Source organism: Choloepus didactylus, assembly GCF_015220235.1.
Source record: "Choloepus didactylus isolate mChoDid1 chromosome 25 unlocalized genomic scaffold, mChoDid1.pri SUPER_25_unloc1, whole genome shotgun sequence".
NCBI lineage: Eukaryota > Metazoa > Chordata > Mammalia > Pilosa > Megalonychidae > Choloepus > Choloepus didactylus.
The window spans coordinates 381,172-394,047 of NW_023637606.1; the positions used below are offsets into that span (position 1 = coordinate 381,172).

At 62.9% G+C, this 12,876-nt stretch overlaps 1 protein-coding gene across 2 annotated transcripts; it reads left to right on the forward strand.

The window, feature by feature from the left end:
• Positions 1-550: 550 nt before the first annotated feature.
• PTBP1 (polypyrimidine tract binding protein 1) lies at positions 551-12,394 on the forward strand. Of its 2 annotated transcripts, XM_037823938.1 has the most exons (15): positions 551-678; positions 3,590-3,620; positions 5,800-5,875; positions 6,208-6,380; positions 6,458-6,604; positions 6,679-6,849; positions 7,039-7,149; positions 7,227-7,401; positions 7,640-7,717; positions 8,258-8,397; positions 9,657-9,690; positions 10,123-10,215; positions 10,305-10,521; positions 10,697-10,774; positions 10,856-12,394. In XM_037823938.1, exons 1-15 carry the CDS (start codon positions 671-673, stop codon positions 10,986-10,988), a joined length of 1,665 nt encoding a protein of 554 aa, XP_037679866.1. In that variant the 5' UTR covers positions 551-670; the 3' UTR covers positions 10,989-12,394. The 2 variants fall into 2 exon arrangements, with proteins under 2 accessions (XP_037679866.1, XP_037679867.1); XM_037823939.1 differs by lacking the exon at positions 7,640-7,717.
• Positions 12,395-12,876: the final 482 nt, after the last annotated feature.

Below are 12,876 nucleotides of genomic sequence, written 5' to 3' on the forward strand. Positions count from 1 at the left end.
CGCGGCCTCATGTCCGGTGGCCAGACCCAGGCGCGCTCGGGACGCGGTAAGCGGCCTCCACGTTCCCGCGCGCTGAACTAGGACCAACAACTCGGTTCGAACTTCTTTTGGGCCATGTGCCCACAAGCAAGATGGAGTCTCGTAGGTTTCCTGCCCGACTCCAAGATGGCGATGCGCCTACCAGTGCCCTCATGCCCGAGGTGCACAGGCCCTGCCCGCAGGCAACATGGCGGCAGCCTGGGGGAAGCATGTCTCCCGCAGCCCGACTCGCCACGTACCCATCCTCAAGATGGCTTCCCCAGGAAATCCTCAAACCAGGTGGCAGCTCACTGGCTCAGGCGCGTCACGTGGCCCCGCCTCGTCCCGCCTCCTCCGAGTCTATAGGCCATTTCCGCCTTGGGCTCTGACGGACGGCCAACTTCTTCAACAGCCGCCTGCTATTCCTCGTGGCCCCACCCCCTCGAGCGGCCTCCTAGCCATTGGGCAGTGCTGGCGGGGACCCGCGGGCTCGCCCCGCCTCCTGGCCCAGACGGGAGCCAATGGGCAGAGCGCGCGGGGGACGTGTTCGGGCGTCTCCGCCATCTTGTGAGTCTATAACTCGGAGCCGTTGGGTCGGTTCCTGCTATTCCGGCGCCTCCACTCCGTCCCCTGCGGGTCTCCTCCGTGTGCAATGGACGGGTAAGTCGCGCCACTCCTCGTCTCCCGCCGTCCTTTCCACGCCCCCACTCGCCTTCGCTGCCTCCGGGCCTTTCTCGGGGCCGCCGGCCCGCGCGCCGCTCCCTCCCCAGCCCGGAGCCGGTGGGGCCTCGGCCTCGGCTCTCAGGAAGGGGCCCGGGGCGGCCCGCGCTTCCCTGCGGGATGGGGGCCGGGGCGGGGCGCCCGCCCCGTCGCCCTCGCCCGCTTTTCCGCCGTTCTCGCCCCTTCCCCCGCTGTCTCGCTTCCGGTCTCCACGCGCCCCGGCCCGAGCGCGTGCGCCGACCCCACGGCCCTCCCCCTGGCCCGCCGCGCGTGGCGCCGCTCGCCCCAGCCGGCCCGCCGCGCGCTTCATGTGGCGCTTCCCGTCCGGCCCCCCTCGGGCGCGTGCGCGGCCCCTTCGCGCGCCCCTCGCCCGGCTCTGCTGCGCCTGCGCGGCCCTTCGCGCACTTTGTCGGGGTCTCCTCGTGCGCATGCGCGGCTCTTCGCGCGCCTGGCATGGCCCCTCGCGCTTCCCGTGCGGCCTGTCCGCCTTCCCCTCGCCCGGCCCTCGGGGGCGCGCGCGCCTTTCCCGCCGCGCGGACTCTGGCCTCGCCCTCCCCCGCCCGCCTCGGGCCCGGGCGCGCCGCGCGAGACACCGCCCTCCTGCTCGCAAGGGCGCGGACCCCGCGCCGGCGCCGCCCGGCCCGCCCCCGCTTGGGCCTGCCGAGCTTCCGTCGAGTCCGCGTGGGGCGTCTAGAGGCCTTCTGGGGTGGGCGCCCGCGCCCCCGGCCGCCTCCCGCTCCGGGCGGGGAGCGCCTCGCCCCAGCCCCGCGCTTCGCTGGCGCGCCCTGGCCTCTTTGTTCCCGGCTCCCTCGAGCTGGTGGATGGTGCGGCCGGCACAGGGCCCCGGGCCGCGGCCTCCCGCGCCGGGACACTTCTTCCCTTCAACAAAATGCGCCGTCCTGGTCGGAGCAGTCGCCCGGCGGATCCCGAGCCCCGTAGTGTTCTGCTCCTGCAGAGCCGGCCGGGGGCTTCCGCGGGGGGTTTTGGTGCGGAGCGAACGGTCAGGTGCAGGCCGGGCCGTAGCCCAGGAGGCCTCGGAAACGAAACCTGAGCCGCCCGAGCAGGGAGAGGCCGGCAGGCGCGGCCCCCCTTTTTAGGAGGGAAGAAGGGGGGACTTGTGACTTCGAGCAGGGTCCTGGACAGTCCCGGGCGGTGTTTCAGGGCGAAGCCAGGGGGCTTTTGTGTGGGTGAGTGTCCCCCGTTTCAGGAAATCGGCAGGGGGGTGCTTTCTAGGCAACAGTTAAAACGGTCTTTTTTTTGAATTGTAAGGTACTGTAAATTTTAACAAGTCTGTAGTCACAAAGCACCACTCAGTCACTCGGGGAGAAGCCACCAAAAGAGCGTTTTGTGTTACCAGAGACATTGAAATTGTGCCCAGCACTTACAGAGGTTTGTTTTGGATGTTAACTTTTTGATCTGAGGAAAAACCATGGAGAAAGTTCATAAGGTATTTTTTCACTTCCTGTAGCTGGTTAATTTTTTTTTTATCATTTCCTGGGGGGAGGGAGTGCTCCTTTTAGGAAATGTAACTTTGAAGATTCCAAGGGCAGTGCCCCTAATTGAAACTTTTTTAATCTCCAGCCTTAAACAAGCCATTCTTCCCTGGGGCCTGACCCTCGGCGGGGAGCAAGGGCGGGGATGAAACTGCCCCGGGGGTCACATGCCTTCTGGGCTGTGGGTATTAAAATGATAAGTTTGTAGCTGAACTACAGCCTTTTAAAAAAATGGCCGCGTAAGGAACCCGATCTCGCGGTTGCTTCCCTTTGGCCTTGGAGGGGCCTCCCTCCCCCAGGGCTCAGCTTGCCGCGGTGCTGCTTGGGGTTGGGGGCCAGCGTCCTGCAGCCTTTCTCCACCCCTAGAGGGAATGCTGGGTTGACCAACCATTCCCCAGATGGGGCTCGGGGGCACCGAGGCCTGCCTGTGGGCTCCTTGATGAAACTTTGTATTCTGGGGGAGTAGTTTTTGGTGGGCCCTTCCCTTTGGAATGTTGAGAAATCTCCAGAAAGGCTGTTTCCATGAAACACTTCCTGCGCCTTAGGCCCCCTGGGGAGCAGGAAGCAGGAATGCTTCTGGGCGGGTGGTTTGCCAACAGGGGAGGTGCTTTTAATTCTTGGCGTTTTCTTGGGAAGCGTTTTGTCCTGGTGGCGAGGCAAGGCCCACCCCGGGTCTGATGAGCAGGTGAGCTCCACGGGAAAGGTTCAGGGCCCCGGGGCTGATGCTTGCTGGTCGCCATCCGCCTGGGGTTTTGGTGCCAGGAGCTTTCCTTGTCAGGGCAGGAACCAGGAGGCAAAGTAGAGAAAGCAGGGGGCAGAGACTGGGGTCCCTGGCTGCTACACTGTCCCTTCCTGGGCAGACACTGCGTGAGTCACTCGGGGCCTGGCCAGGAATTTTGTCTGCCACGCAGAAGCCTCGGGCTGGAGGCTCTGTGCCGGGAGTGAGCTGGGATTCAGGCCCAGGGCTCGAGGGCTTGTTGGGGTCCATCTCCCCACTTTCTGCTGAGGCTGCCTAAGGGGAGGCGGAGGAGGAAGCTGAGGCACGTGGCGGAGGGTTATGCGCTCAGCCCAGACTTTGCCGTGTCAGTAGATGTTTCCGGCTGTAGAGAAGCACCTGACCACTGAGCTTCTCAGAGGCAGGGGTGAGGGACGAGGGAACTCCTTCAAGTTGAGGTTAAATGGATGACACACGGCTCCATCTCCTCACCTTTCCACTGCGAGGCCAGCCGAGGCCCGAGGATGGCCTGGGTGCTCCCCACTTCTGCCCCTGGGCTCCCCGGGCACGGGGCAGGGCTGGGCAGCCTGTGCGCGCTACCCAGGGGCCACCTCGCTAATGTGTTCCTTTTCTCTTCCTACAGCATCGTCCCAGATATAGCAGTTGGTACGAAGGTAGGTACCGCCTGCGCCCCCGGGGTCCCGCATCCTGGCCCCTGGCTGTGAGTTCTGGGCTGTGGGGGGATTTGTGGCTTAGATGAGGGTCCGAGCTGCTGCTTGTCTTGGAACCTTTGCCCATTGAGCTTTTGCTCTGAAACCTTCCCTCCCTGCCCTGGAAGTTGGAGCCCGCAGGCGATTTGCCATGGACCTGGCTTGCTGAAATCAGGCATCTTGTCTTGGGGTTGACGAGGGTTCTCACGAAGTGTTCTGATGGGGAAGAGGTGATCTGGGGGGTGGCCCAGCTCCCTTGGAATCTGCTTGTGGGGGTGGCTTCCCTGGTTTTTTGAGTGTAATGTGAGTTTTAATCCAGGCAGTTTTTGCTCTGAAACTCACAGCAGTATTTTGAGGGTAAAGGAAGACGGGGGTGCCTCAGCCACAGTCACCTTCCCCGAGCTGTCTGCTGTTTGCACTTGGGTGTGGCACCGGAGGGTGGTGCAGGGCACGCCCAGGTGTCCTCCCCAGCTTCCTGCAGGTGACCCTGTGGTTGGTGGTGGGAGGAGGGCAGGCTCACCACAGGGTCCAGCTTTCCCCAGGAGCCCCTGGGCAGTGCCAGCCGGAGCCCAGCCCAGAGTTGTGGGAGGCAGCGGGGAGGGCATGGGTCGTGCCTGGCCCTTCGCCCAGGTGTAGGGTCAGCAGGCGCCATCGGGCGCGACTGGGTCCAAGGTGTTGAGATACATGCACCCCCTTCCCAGCTGGTCCTGGGCAGCTGCGGCCGTTTGCTGGCTGCCCAGGCGGTGGTCACGCCGGCTGTTTGCCATGGGAACAGCGACTCGGGTTTCCAGCGAGCAGCCAGGGCACCACTCTGAGGAGCCGGGGCTCCAGTCAGGGCAGATGCTGAGATACCTGCCCACGGCAGCCGCAGAGGCCTGCGCCCCACATGTCTTGTCATGCCAGGCCCTTTCCCCTGGCAGGCTGGTGGGGCCACCTGTCCTCAGGACCCGGTTTCCCGGGGCTGTCCCTCCTGGAACTGGGAGGAGTGGGCTTTGGCACGTCTGGGCCTGGCTGCTTTTGTTACGAGCTGCAGCCTCGGGGTGCCTAGTTTTGTTTAACCTGTCACTGTACAGTGGTCCAGGCTGGCAGCAGCTCTGTCATTTTGCTGCTCGTGGGCATTCTCTGAGCTGCTTCAGAGTCAGGTGTTCGTGTTTGTGGGCACGAGTTATAGGAGCTCCGTGGGCAGGGCCCCAGCTCCTGAGCCTTGGCTGGCCCCTGGGGTTTGGGGGAGCCTCCCTCTGGGCACCTGCTGAGCTGGTGCTTTGGAGGCACCGTGGGGAAGGGCTGGGTTGGTGCAGGGTACGCAGAGGGGCTTGGGGCTGGTGACTGAGCACCCGTGTTCGGTGACCCCGGTGTCCTGTGACTCCGACTGGTCTTCCCTGCTCCTAGGGTGGGGGCCCTTCACCGGGTTGAGTCCCAGGCCCTGGGGAGAGTGAGGAGCTGTGCTCTGCGGCGGTCTGCCCGGTGCCTGACAGCCTCAGCTGGGAGGGGGCTGGGGGGTGTCCTGGGGGGGTCGAGAGGTGGCCGCCTGAGGCCAGGCAGGGAGGGTCTTTGAGCTGTGAACCGCATGGGAGTGACCACAGGGTCCCGCGGGCCTGGGCTCCGTGCCCTGATGTCCCTCGTGGGCTGGTTGAATCCGACTGGAGCTAGGGAGCCGCCTCGGAGCCTCCCAGCCCGCCCCACACTGTTGCTGGAGGGTGCTGCCCTAGTACACAGGGAGGCTGGTCTCCCCCGAGGGTGACAGAGCCGGCTGAGATCAGGGTGTGTGGCTGGGGCTGCTGGGTGTGAGCAGGCAGGACGGCCCGGGGCTCCCAGAGCCAGAACCCTGTCCTTGTGGGAGGGTGTCCTGGCTTTGCAGAGATGGGGTCAGGCCACCCTGCAGCAGCGACTGACCGGGCGCCCAGCCTTGGGAAGGTCCCGGGGAGCTCCCAGGTGGTGCACTCCCAAGCAGCATTTCGGTGGGGCCCAGTTCCCCGTGGGTATTGGGGAGGTCAGGCCTGGCTGCTCTGCGGTTGGGGCTGTGGGTCTTTTCCTGTGGGAGTGGTGGGTGCCCTCGGAAGGACGGGGGTGTGAGGGTCTCAGCACAGCCCTGCTTGGTTTCGGGACAGAAGGAAGAGCGGCTCACTGATCCTTTCCCTTCCAGCGGGGATCTGACGAGCTTTTCTCTACCTGCGTCACCAACGGACCCTTTATCATGAGCAGCAGCTCGGCCTCTGCAGGTAACCGGCTGGGAGGGGGCTGTCTGTGGACAGGTCTCCTGGGGTCTGGACTTGACACTGCTGCGGCCTGCGGTTCCCTGCGGGTTTGGCTCTGTTCTGCAGCTTGGGGTCCACCCTGGGTGGGTGTTCGTGTCTGTAAGGGGCTTTGGAACCAGAGCCTGGAGTTTACTCACCAGCTCCCCAAGGAGCCCTGGTGGTCGTGGCGGGCAGACGAGCTCAGGGGTGGCGCAGGGTGGGTGCAGGCGGTCCCGGGAGAAGGCACTCTAGGGTCCCTGGTCTCGGGCCCTGGGCGTGGCTCTGCAGGACTTGAGGCAGCAACCCCGTCTTTTCAGCAAATGGAAATGACAGCAAGAAATTCAAAGGGGACAGCAGGAGCACAGGGGTCCCGTCCAGGGTGATCCATGTCCGGAAGCTTCCGAGCGATGTTACCGAGGGCGAGGTCATCTCCCTGGGGCTGCCCTTCGGGAAGGTCACCAACCTGCTGATGCTGAAAGGGAAAAACCAGGTGCCTGCCAGGGGCGGCAGGGGCGGCTGGGGCCTGGGCAGGGAGGGGCCACGTTGGCTCACGGCCGCTCTCCCCAGGCCTTCCTGGAGATGAACACGGAGGAGGCCGCCAACACCCTGGTTAACTACTACACCTCGGTGACGCCCGTGCTGCGCGGCCAGCCCGTCTACATCCAGTTCTCCAACCACAAGGAACTCAAGACCGACAGCTCACCCAATCAGGCAGTGGGTGCCGGCCTGGGCCCGGGGGCTGCCGGGGGGTGCCGGGGGCCCCGGGCCTCACGCTCATCCCTCCACAGCGGGCCCAGGCAGCCCTGCAGGCCGTCAACTCCGTCCAGTCGGGGAACCTGGCGCTGGCCGCCTCGACCGCAGCTGTAGACGCTGGGATGGCGGTGGCCGGCCAGAGCCCTGTGCTCCGCATCATCGTGGAGAACCTCTTCTACCCCGTGACGCTCGACGTGCTGCACCAGGTGTGGCGGGGTGGAGCTGGGCAGGTCCCTGGGGAGCCCATGTTCCTTCCCGGGGGCCTGGGCTGACCACAGCCTGGGCCTGGGTGGGGGTCAGGGTGACTTCGACTGGGATCCTCCATCTCAGCTCTACCTCACGTTGGGCCCAGGGCTGCGTCCCCGGCAGGAGTTCATGGCCTCGATTGTTTACAGATTTTCTCCAAGTTCGGCACAGTCCTGAAGATCATCACCTTCACCAAGAACAACCAGTTCCAGGCGCTGCTTCAGTACGCGGACCCCGTGAGCGCGCAGCACGCCAAGCTGGTGAGTGCTTCCAGACCCCGCGCCCACCCAGAGCCCCCCGTTCCCCGCGCGGCCCCTGACATCCCCGCTGCTCACAGTCCCTGGACGGCCAGAACATCTACAACGCCTGCTGCACACTGCGCATCGACTTCTCCAAGCTCACCAGCCTCAACGTCAAGTACAACAACGATAAGAGCCGTGACTACACGCGCCCCGACCTGCCCTCCGGGGACAGCCAGCCCTCCCTGGACCAGACCATGGCCGCCGCCTTCGGTAAGACGCTCCTGGTGGCGGCTCGGCGCCGCGTGGGCAGTGTGTCGGGTGTGCTGGATCCTGCTCAGGAAACCCATATGGGGCGCGCTGGAGGCCAGCAGCCCTCTGGGTGACAGCCCAGGCCAGGCGGCAGGGTCGGGGTCAGCTGCCACAGCCGCACGGCCCGGGGCTGGCCGGACACGGAGCTCCCCACGGTGCGGCCTGTGGGCGCGGCGATGAGTGTCTCGTTTGTTTCCAGGTGCTCCGGGTATAATCTCAGCCTCTCCGTATGCAGGAGCTGGGTTCCCTCCCACATTTGCAATTCCTCCAGCCGCAGGTATTCACCCGGGTGGCCCCGGGGTGGCGCAGGCCGACTGCATGCCTGCCCAACTGCGCGCCCGGCCACCTCCCTCACTGCTCCGCTTGGTCCTGGCGGCCGGGCCGCCTGGTGCCCACGCCTGCGGCTCTGGTTCCCTTTCAAGTGCCCCGGGCAGTGTGGCGGCCGGTGGTGCAGTAGGTGGGTTGGTGGCTGGTAAGCGAGCGCCCCGCGAGGCGGCAGCATGGGCTGGCAGGCGCGCGGGCCCGTCCCGAGCCGGCTGTGTGGTGTGTCCTTGGCTTCCCGTCGTCTTTGAGCTAGTCCCTCCCGGGGCCAGGGTGGCCCTGCCACCGTGTGAAGGCGGCAGGTGGCCGTGGTGCTGCATGGAGACGCCACCGACTGCTTATAGTGCAGCCGTGTCTGCACAAGGGCCGCAGGCTTGTCGTGCCGTCTGGGCGCGTGCGACAGCGGCTGCCGGGCAGAGCCTGTGGGCATGTGCATGAGCAGGGGCCGCTCCCTCAGGGTGGGACAGCCTCACGGCCTGACAACCTTCCTTTCTAGGACTCTCAGTCCCCAATGTCCATGGAGCCCTGGCCCCGCTAGCCATCCCCTCGGCGGCGGCCGCAGCGGGCCGCATCGCCATCCCCGGCCTGGCGGGGGCAGGGAACTCGGTCCTGCTCGTCAGCAACCTCAACCCCGAGGTAGGTGGCTCGGCCTCCGGGCTCCCACAGGGTGCGCAGGGCCCGCTCGTGGCCGGGCCCCCCGAGGCTCCCCCAGCCTCTCTCCCTCACTGCCCTCCCTCGGGACCCTCTTCCTCTCCCACGGCTGCTCTGCTTCTTGACGCCTGGTTTACACTTCCAGTTTCACGATGTTCTGGGTTGAAGCATTTTTTTGTCTCGGGAAGGCAGCCTAAAGATTCACTGGGGTCAGAGTCAGGCTGCGGTCTAGGGGCAGCAGCTTTTCGTCCTGCGGGGCAAGGAGGGCACACGGGGAAGCGAGACCACGTTCCAGCTCCACCTCTGCCAGGGCCGAGGGCTTGGGCGAGATAAAATCGCTCAATGTTTAACTGCTGACAGATGGGATGAACGTCTAATGAGCACTGCAGACTTCTGTCTGTCTGTCCGTTCCTCTCACTTTCCCTTCAGGTATGGGGCAGGGCAACACTGGCTGCCACGTCCCGGTCCCCTCCAGAGGCAAGTCCCCGGGCCGTGGCAGAGCTGTGTTCACTGCCCCGTGCCCCTCGGTGAGCGGCCACCGTCCGTCCAGCTGGCCCCGAGTTGGAGTGTGCGTGGCGTGGCTGTGGACTAACGGCCTTGAGCTCTGTCCCTCGCTTGTGTGATCGTGTTTGTGAGACTCGGCTGCAACAGGCGGGAGGAGACGCTGTCCACGGAGGGGCAGGGGCTGTCCGCCTGATGCTGTTCGGGTCGGACGCCGAATGGGGGTGAAGTGGGGTGTCCGGGTGGGGTATGGGGCGCGGCAGAAAGTCCCTCCGTGCATCGTCTCCTCCCGCGGCCCGAGGTGCCAGGTGTCCTCTCTCGCCCGCACCGCCGGGCCCTGGGTGGCGAGTGAGTGGGTCGCGACTGGAACACTACATTATTTTCTTACGTATTTACTGACCTGTGTTTTTTGCTACTTTTTTTCTTTTCTCCCCTTCCCCTTTCCCAATTTTTTTTCTTGTCCTGATCCGGAATTTCTTTGCCAACTGACTGCACGGTACTTCTGCTTCCTGTTGTTGCTTGAAACAAAACAAAAACATAAATAAATAAAAAACAAAACAATTCCCCCTCAAACCCTGCTCTCCGGAAACCAACCCTTGAATATTAACCACCTTGACAACTCGTCATCCATCAACCACTGTCGCTCGCCTGGGGGCCGCCGCCTCGTGGTGCACGACTCAACCTGGCCCCTGACCTCCCCTCTCCCCTGTCCCTTCGCTGCCTTGCTCTGCTGTCCTCTAAAGAGAGTCACACCCCAAAGCCTCTTTATTCTTTTCGGTATGTTATTATTCACACTTTATTACCTTGTTTTCATTTAATTGAGATTATTTTTTACCTCCTAAAACGTACTATGAGTTTGCAGTTTGGCACTCTGCCTCGTTACGTGGTTTGCTTTTGGTGTGCGTATTTTATTTTGGTTCCTTAGAGACGCATGGTTTATCGCCCCGCATGCTTCTCGGAGAGTTAAATGTGCGGTAGCATGCTAAGGTGGTCGTTCTTGGGCAATTGACCTTTCCTGTATCGTATCACCTTTTGTGCTGAACGTAACTGTCCCCATAAGCCTTCCTGGCACTGCTAGCTGCAGTCCCCGGGCAGAGAGCAAACCTGGAGGGAAGGAGCCTATTTAAGGGGGGGTTGTGGGGCCTGGGGGGAGTTGGGGGCCACTGGGGCCGGCAGGCGGCTCAGGCCCCTTGTCCTGGGTCCCGGAAGGCGTCTATGGGGACGTGCAGCGGGTGAAGGTCCTGTTCAACAAGAAGGAGAACGCCCTGGTCCAGATGGCCGACGGCAGCCAGGCCCAGCTCGGTGAGGGGCATGCCAGGCACCTGGGGTCAGGGCGGGGGGCCCACTTGGGGATGTGCAGCCAGTGACACGCTCGTCCCTCCCTGCCCCAGCCATGAGCCACCTGAACGGGCACAAGCTGCACGGGAAGCCGATCCGCATCACGCTCTCCAAGCATCAGAGTGTGCAGCTGCCCCGTGAGGGCCAGGAGGATCAGGGCCTCACCAAGGACTACAGCAGCTCCCCCCTGCACCGCTTCAAGAAGCCCGGCTCCAAGAACTTCCAGAACATCTTCCCGCCCTCGGCCACCCTGCACCTCTCCAACGTCCCGTAGGTCCCATGGGCCCTGTGGACCCCGGGGAGGCCGTGCCCTGCGCCTCGCAAACGTGTGCAATGGCCAGTCTTGGGGCTGCTCGGCCCCTGGCCGACACAGTAGGGGGAGGGTGGGGTCTCGTCCCCCAGGCCCCCAAAGGGGTGGCAGGCTCATGGCCCATTTCCCACACAGGCCCTCGGTGTCTGAGGAGGACCTCAAGATCTTGTTCTCCAGTAACGGGGGGATCGTCAAGGGCTTCAAGTTCTTCCAGTGAGTGGCCAGCCCGCTGTGGGGGTGTCTGCAGGGTGGGCTGGGGGCCGGGGGGGCCGGGGCTGAGGACGTGCCTTACAGGAAGGACCGCAAGATGGCGCTGATCCAGATGGCCTCGGTGGAGGAGGCTATCCAGGCGCTCATCGACCTGCACAACCACGACCTGGGCGAGAACCACCACCTGCGCGTCTCCTTCTCCAAGTCCACCATCTAGGGCCGCCGTCGGGCCGGGCTGACTTCCATCATTCCAGAGAGAAAGCCACTTTAAGAAGCAGCTGAAGTGACCTTAAAAGACCAGAGATTTTATTTTTTTAAAGAGAAATCGGTTTACCTGTTTTTAAAAAAATTAAATCTAACTCGCCTTGCTAGCCTTGTGGGGACAGCAGCAGGCAGCCCTGCCCCAGCAGGTCTCGGCGCTGCCTTCGCCAGCTGGGGCGCAGGGGGCTCTGCGGGGCGGGCGTCCCAGCCACGAAGCGGCTGCCTTGTGCCTTAAACACCTGCCGGCTTGCAGAGGGGCTTCCTCGCAGTGTGCAGTTTTGGGAGCTGGGTCAGGGGTTGTGGCTGCAGAGGGGACCTACTGCAGGGCCAGAGCATGGGCCCCTTGTGCCCCGTGTGGGATTGTGTACCTGGAGCCCAGGCGGGCCTCCCCCCAATCAGGTGACCATGATTTGCCCTGCCTGGGCCCATCATCCCTGCCACTCCCCCGGCACCAGGGCCTGGCCCACCTGCCCTGCCCGCCCCGGCGCTGTGCAGACACGTGCCTAGCAATGTTTCCAGTTGACCAAATACCCTAATCGTTCTCCATTTATATGCAAAAGATAGTTTTAAGTAACTTTTTTATAGCAAGATGCTAAATGGTGTCAGTGTAATCTAAATTTCCTCCTTGTGGTATTACCCTGTATACTGTACTTTTTTTATTTTATTCCTTGTAATTAAGTGATGTCCTCGAGCAGGAAGCCCGTTTTCCGGAGAGCAGACTGGGGCCCCCCGCTGGCTCTAGAGGAACCACCTTGGTCCAGCTTAGCAAGCACCCACCCGGGGCCCCCCACTCTGCCCTCCCACAAACCTCCATTTGCCTTACTGCACACCTGACCTGTCATATGCCTAGAACACAAGCGCTCTTAGACTTTTTCAGGGTTTTTTCCTTCCTGCAAATTGTGGACCAAAGTTTTCTTTCTGTCTTGTCTGCCTCGAGTGCTGGAACCCCGGGAGGTGGGATGCACGGCCGAGTCTTAACTGTTCCCAGCTGGCCGCGCTGTCCCATCGGGCCTCGGCCCCCGTGCTTGCGTCTATAGGAGTGTGATGAGGTGTAAATATTTATGACTTTTTGTACCTGTTTTAAGACATGAGGGGAGCATGACATGGTTTTTTATGGGGACACAGATGTATATTTTGATACCAGCCATTACAGGTTCAGTATTGTAAGTGTGGCGCCAAGCCCCAGCCACAGCTCACACCATTGCCCGACCCAGGCGGCTTGCAATGCGGAAAGATTGATTAAAACAATTTTATAACAAACTTTTTACCTTTTCTGTAGACCTCTTTTTTGCTGTTGCATTGTAGAAGGCAGTTTGGCCGGTCTGTACTCAGACTTTGAATAAATTTCTTCTGTATCCTGTGCTTCTGGCTTCTCTCTTCATTGGGCTGCTTGTCTGCTGTTTCTGCTTTCCTGTGAACTGGGCTGACTTTCCTCCATGCTCATTGGGGGCCCGCTGGTGCTTGGGGTGCAGGCCGAGGGCCTGTGTGTGTGTGTGGGGGGGGTGGCCCTATGGGTGCTGTTGGCCAGGTGTCTACTGGGCCCTGGGTCATGAGACCCCCCTGAGCAGCCCCAGGGGTGCTCAGCCTCCCCCTGGGTGAGGAACTGCCAGGCCCACAGGCCCCACTGTGTCCTGTCCTTGTGTCTTGCACACCCTGTTGCCAGGCCCCTGACTGGGGCTCAAGCAGCCTTGCAGACAGTTTCCAGCCCGGGAAGCGGCCTCCTGCAGGACCCCGGACCCCGGGGGCGGGAGCAGGCTGCGCCTCAAAGCCGATGGGGACCAGGGGCCCTGGGGCTCCCGTGCCCGTTTCCAGGGGCGCAGTGAGGGGGCACTAAGGCCAAGACC